Source organism: Cibotium barometz, chromosome 14, assembly GCF_041138505.1.
Source record: "Cibotium barometz isolate CiBa-2024 chromosome 14, ASM4113850v1, whole genome shotgun sequence".
Taxonomy (NCBI): domain Eukaryota; kingdom Viridiplantae; phylum Streptophyta; class Polypodiopsida; order Cyatheales; family Cibotiaceae; genus Cibotium; species Cibotium barometz.
Window position 1 is genome coordinate 38,967,998 of NC_141059.1, and position 6,242 is coordinate 38,974,239.

Below are 6,242 nucleotides of genomic sequence, written 5' to 3' on the forward strand. Positions count from 1 at the left end.
TCAATGTAGAATGCATCGGTGAACAAGTATAGATCAGTGTAGAATGCATCGGTGAACAAGTATAGATCAATGTAGTATGCACCGGAAAAGATGGCTATCAACAAATGCCATGATTTTGTACCTCTCTCAATGCAGCCCAAGATCAAAGATGTGATCATTATTTGAACGTAGACATTTTGTATATATGTAGTCCAAGACCAAAGATGTGATCATTTTCTAAATGTAGACATTTTGTATATATGCATCTGAATGTAAACATTTTGTATATATGTATTCCTCATATGTATAAATAGCCTTTTATGAAGAAACGTAAAAGAGAAGAAATCCTTTTTTTGCAGTAATATAAATATATCTTTTTTTTGTCAACTTGCAATTTTTTCAATGGACTTTGTGGAGTAGAGTATTGTTATTTTTTAAATTAAATTTGTTATATTTTTAAAAGATGTGTAAGGTTGTTTGTAATCGTAAGTTTTTATTTGTTTTTTAAATTTGTTATGCATTTTTTTAATGCAATTGAAAAATTGCCATGTATTATGTATTGTGTGTTTTTATGGTTGGAAAATTCTTTTATTTTTGTAATCGTAAGCTTTTTTTTTCTAGCCTGGGCGCATTAATTAATTAATGGTGAAAAAGTGAATATATATTGATTGATGTATATGAAACGGTGCAAGCCATGGAACTCATCCCTGGCCTGCCCGATGACCTCGCACTGCAATGCGTCGCCCGCGTGCCCCACGACGCCCACCGCACCCTCGTTTGCGTCAGCTCACCCTGGCGCAATCTCCTGAGCAGTGCCTCCTTCTACCACCTCCGCCAAAGCTTGGGCTTCGCGGAAGCTGCGTCTCTGCTTCTGATTCGAGTGCAAGAAGGGCGTCCCCGCCCTCTGGAGTGCGTAGAAGTCGACACCGCCTCAGGGGCTAGAAAGAAGAGGGTCTTCACAAATCCGGCTGTAACGGAGAGCATCTTTCTCGATGGCCGTGTATGCGTCGGCCACAGTAGAATGGCATTCATCTTGGGCGGTTACACCATCGAAAAAGTTTCCTGCGATCTCCACATACTCGACACCCGTGATGGCAGCTGGAAGACAGGCCCCCCAATGGCTTTCCCCAGGGGAGAATTCGCATGTGGGATCATCGACAACCGCCTCTATGTCGCCGGTGGCTTTGGCGGCTATAGCGCCGGCCTCAGAACTCAAGCAGAGGTGTACGACATCCAGGACAACACTTGGTCAAGGATCCCAGATATGCCCTGCTCCATGGTCTTGGATTTCTCTTGGGTCTACAGGGGCAAGCTCTTTGTCAAGGGCTGCATCTCAAACGACGATGGTCGTACGCCAAAGGTCATCTCGTACAGCCCTGTCTCGAGCACATGGGCTGACGAAGCTCAGATGCTTCACCTTCTTCATGGGGTGAGACCACTCTCCCCCAGCAAAATTGTCACGGCAGGCTCCAATGAAGCCCTCTATATGGCAAAGCTCAAGGATTTAGACTATGGCCCTCAATCTGTATGTGAGATTGTGAAGCTTGATCCTAACACTCATCAGTGGAACCCAGTCATCAGCATCGTAGACAATGCGACACACTTTATGTTTGAGTGCGAGAGCCTGACCCCAGCATTTTATGGCCTTGAGAACAGGGTGCTGATGATGGAGCATTCACCAGAGGAAGAGGATGAGCACATTGAGTTGACACGATCAGGAGAGGTTCTTAGAGTGTCTTTGCAATGCCCATATTCTTGGGACGCAGCCATCTTAACTATCTAGTTTTGCTTTGAATAAGTAGCACTTAACCCAGGTTATATAAAGTGTACAGGGGTTATGAGGCCTCTTACATTTATGTGCAAAGCTCATCAATGAATGCTGGTTATATAGCATCAAAGAAGTGTCACTTTTTACATGTAACGGCAGGGGCAGTCATACGAAGAGAGGGAGGACAAGCTGCAGGTACAAACACCGCGTACATGATGAGTTTTCAATCCATGTTTTTAAATCTGTTTTGTTTTTGCAACACCATGAATGCGGCATGGACATGTGTGTGTGTGTGTGTGTGTGTGTGTGTGTATGTGATAGAGAGAGAGAGAGGGAGAGGGGGAGGTAATTGTTATGAGTGTCCTCATGGGACTCTTTTTTTTTTCCGGAAAAAGATCATTCTATTAGTTAATAAAAAACAGCCATGAAGTTTCTCATGAGCCTCTATTAGTGGTATGTTCAGCCTAAGAAAGGAAGCGCCTATGCTATGCTCAGCCTGAGAAAGGTACTAAAATTATTCTAATGCAAAACTTCAAGCTGAAGTTGTTTTGATTTGTATTTATTTTGGCTAACGAGTAACATTTGTGGAAAAAAAGAAGTCTTGTATTGAGCTTGGCCACAAGAACCATTGTTGGTTGGTCCATTAAGTTCATCACAATATTTTTCGAGCATGGAATCGAGAACACTTTTTCTGTGACATTTGACCAGTTATGTGTTTATGCTTGATTGTTGAGTGGTGCCCTGTTGTAATTTTGAAGTTTAATTTGATTTGACTAAGAGGATGGGTAATGTCCAGACCCTAAACTTTGGTGTACCTTTATTCATTAGTGTATTAGCCTTGTGAAGCAAGAGAAGGCTGATTCAAAATTTTAGAGAAATCTCATCAAAGCCGATTGGAAATTATTGTTGCGCTTTGTCATTACCTGCTACTTTGTAAATGTCACGTGCAAGACATGTGCAGGCTGACCCAACAGATAACAGACAAGATAAAGAACTAGATTTAGGAGTTCTACAACAGCATGGACAAGGAAGAGATGGTGGAATGGACCAGGAAGGGCTGTTGGCCAGCAATGATGGAGAGGATCTGGTGTCGGTTGCAGCTAATTTGTTTTATGGGTCCAAAGATCTGGCTGACAGCAGGTCGGCTAGTCCACTGAATCTTCCAAAGCCTATTTAAGGCTTTTGCATAGTTCATTCCAGCCATGGATTGGGTCTTCGACTTAGGCATAGATTAGGTGATTTCTACCTTTTCCAAGACAGCCTATGGCTGTAGGACTTGTACATCCTTTTTGTACTATATGAATATACTGAATACTCACTTCTCTCTCTCTCTCTCTCTCTCTCTCTCTCGTCTCTCTTCTGTATGCCTTTTGTATTGGCATGTTCTAGAATGGTGTTTAGGGCTGAATGAAGACTCCCAGATTTTCGCATGTGACATTGGTATGAGAGCATCAGGCAGAGCAAGGCTAAACATTCATTTAGTCGAGATGAAGGTGCACAGGTCCAAGGTACAGGAAGGTGCACAAGTACGAGGCCCAAGGAAAGGAGCACAAGCCATGGAAGAAATTCCCAGGAGGCCAGACTCAATACTCAGGAAAAGAAGACCAAAGCAAGTGTGCAGGGACATGGCATGGAGGGATAGGGGATAGGATAGAACAAAGGCATAGATCTTGATAAGAGTTAGAGTGGGTTTGGAGATCGGGCCGGGTTTTCAGTGAAAAGGTTGCTAGAGAGGGAAGGATGATAGCTTTGGGACTCCGTGAATAGACAGAATTCAGGGACGGGGCATGGAGGGATAGGGGATATGATGGAACAGACGCATAGATCTTCATCAGAGTAGTGGATTTGGAGATCGGGCCGGGTTTTCAGTGAAAAGGTTGCCAGAGAGGGAAGGATGATAGGTCTGGGACTCCGTGAATAGACAATGGAATGATGACGGTTATCCAAGAACAGAAGTTGGAATCCCGTCGTCAAGTTTAGCAGAGGGGGATGTCATGTGCAAGACATGTGCAGGCTGATGACCCTTGAGGGGCAACAGATAAAAGACAAGATAAAGAACCAGATTTTGGACTTGATTTAGGAGCATGGGCAAGGAAGAGATGGTGGAATGAACCAGGAAGGGTTGTCAGCCAGCAATGATGGAGAGGATCTGGTGCCGACTCCAACTAATATGTTTTATGGGTTCAAGGATTTGGCCGAGAGTAGGTCGGCCAATCCACTGAATCTTCCAAAGCTTATTTAAGACTTTTGCATAGTTCATTCCGGCCATGGATTGGGTCTTAAGAGTTTGGCATAGATTAGGTGATTACCTTTTCCAAGACAGCCGATGGTTGCAGGACTTGTACATCCTTTTTATACCATATGAATATATTGAATACTCAGCTATCTCCGTCTCTCTCTCTTCTTTCTCTTTTGTATGCACTTTATCCTGATGGAATCTGGCAAGGGTGGAGAGGTTGGAGTGATTGAAATGATCTGACCAACATGTGGTGAGGAGAAAGAAGAGGGCTATTGTTGGCATCACCAATTCTTGACGGGTGATGTGCCATTCCACGCCATCCTTGGTCATGGGGCCTTGGAAGGTATAATGCACATGTCTCATGACATGGCTGTGGTGAACATAGGGCTACTCAAGTCTAGGGAGTTGGAGAGCATTCTTGACCAAATTGAGACTGAGGTGCATTGTGAGGGAAGCGTCTTCTAAATCTAGCACCTGCATGGTAGCCTCGCTAGCATTGTAAGTCTCGATGAAATAGAGACATTTGAGGAGGCCAAGTCCCCAAGGTTCCATTGTGGGTAAACCATCAAGTCCAATTTGCTCCAAGCGTGTGACCACTACGGACTTTGTGATTGCACAGTAGCACGGCTCGGTGTAGTAGAGCAGCTTGTGCTCCACTTTGTGTGTGAGCTTGTGAATGGCGTGGCCACCCACTTCATAAGTGCCTCGCCCAGATGAGATATCTGGGTGGCGTGCTTGTCATATTTCTCAAAGCATTGGGGAGTGTGGGTGACAATCTCGAGAGAATGTTTCAAGATGGTATTTAGGGCTGAAAGAAGACTCCGAGAGCTTTTGCATGTGATAGTAAATACATGGATGTCCTTGTTTTTTAAATTGTGAACTCAAAAACTCTTTTACTGATTCGCAATGCTATAGTCATATAAACCAAAACAGACCTCGCGTCCCTCTTTCCCTTGGCTCTCTCAACACACACACACACACACAAATCTACAATAGTGGGTAGTCATAAACTGCAAGAGACCCCAGACTCCACCCACTCTATTGTCACCCAACATCCCTAAACTTCTCCTTGGTGTCCTCAAAACACTCACACAAAGGGGAACAAATTCGAAAGATAACTATCATAGTAGGTAGATTTGGTTACCCTATCACTTATGAGTGATTCTTGTAGAAATTTAAGTGTGTTGGCAAATCGGAGATCTTTATTGCGATACCCTATGTAACAAAGTCATGGGATGGGCCTAGGTATATGGGCTTAGAGTCATTTACATGTGGGATTAGGACACATGGGTCTTGGAGACTATAAAAGGTATGTGCTCTAGGAGTATTGTACCTTTTGATGCCTTTTGATACCTTGATATCTTTTTGACATCTTATGATATTCATTACACTTTACTTTCCATACTTCTTAGGGCTAATCTTTCTTGTTTTCTTTAATCAAGATTAAATAAGATAATCTTAAGCTAATCTACCAGCACCTTTCTTTCATTGGTATCATAGCTCTTGGCTTTAGATCCTTACTTCTCTTAGAAAGTGATTAATGATAATCATTTTTGGATTATGTTTAATTCAGTTTTCAGAATATATTTTCTTGATCTTGATTAATGATAATCAATTTTGGATTATTGTTAATTTAGCTTTTTGAAATGTATTTTCTTAATCTTGATTAGTGTTAATCATTTTTGAAATTGATTTTTACACAGTTTTTCACATTTACTAATTTCTTGTTTTAACAAGATTAGCAATGAAAGTTTTCTTAATCATTTTTGAATTTATATTAATCATTGTTTTTAGAACTCTAATCCCTTTCATTGTTTTGATTTCTTGAACTTCTTGATCTTGATTTTTAAAAATTTTCTTGATTTTTAAAAATTTTCTTAATTTTCAAAATTAGGGTTTGCAGAGATCTTAGCAACTAGTTTTTAGTGAATTTCTTGCATTATCTTGATTAGAGAGCTTATATTCCTAATTATTAATTCGTTAAGCCTCTATCTCTACTTTATTTTTCTAAATCTTGGAGTTCTTGGAGCAGATTTGCAAGAAGTTCGGTTGCTAAAGCCGTTTTATAGAAATTTCATTGCAATTTTCAAAGACTGTTGGAAACTGTGTAAATTTTTATTGCAGATTTTTATATTACTGTGCAGAGTATTCAGATTGTAGAGTTTATGTAGAGTACAATTTGTTGTGCAGAAAATTAAGGTTGCTTTGCAAAGTATTATAGATTTTTGTGTGTAAAGTTCTTAAATTTCTGTTTGC

At 41.2% G+C, this 6,242-nt stretch overlaps 1 protein-coding gene across 1 annotated transcript; it reads left to right on the forward strand.

Annotated features, from left to right (window-relative positions):
* The first annotated feature begins 673 nt into the window (after window positions 1-673).
* LOC147632001 (F-box/kelch-repeat protein At1g16250-like) lies at window positions 674-1,872 on the forward strand. The gene has a single exon (XM_086808558.1). The coding sequence runs from the start codon at window positions 674-676 to the stop codon at window positions 1,760-1,762; it is 1,089 nt and encodes a 362-aa protein (XP_086664684.1). The 3' UTR covers window positions 1,763-1,872.
* Window positions 1,873-6,242: the final 4,370 nt, after the last annotated feature.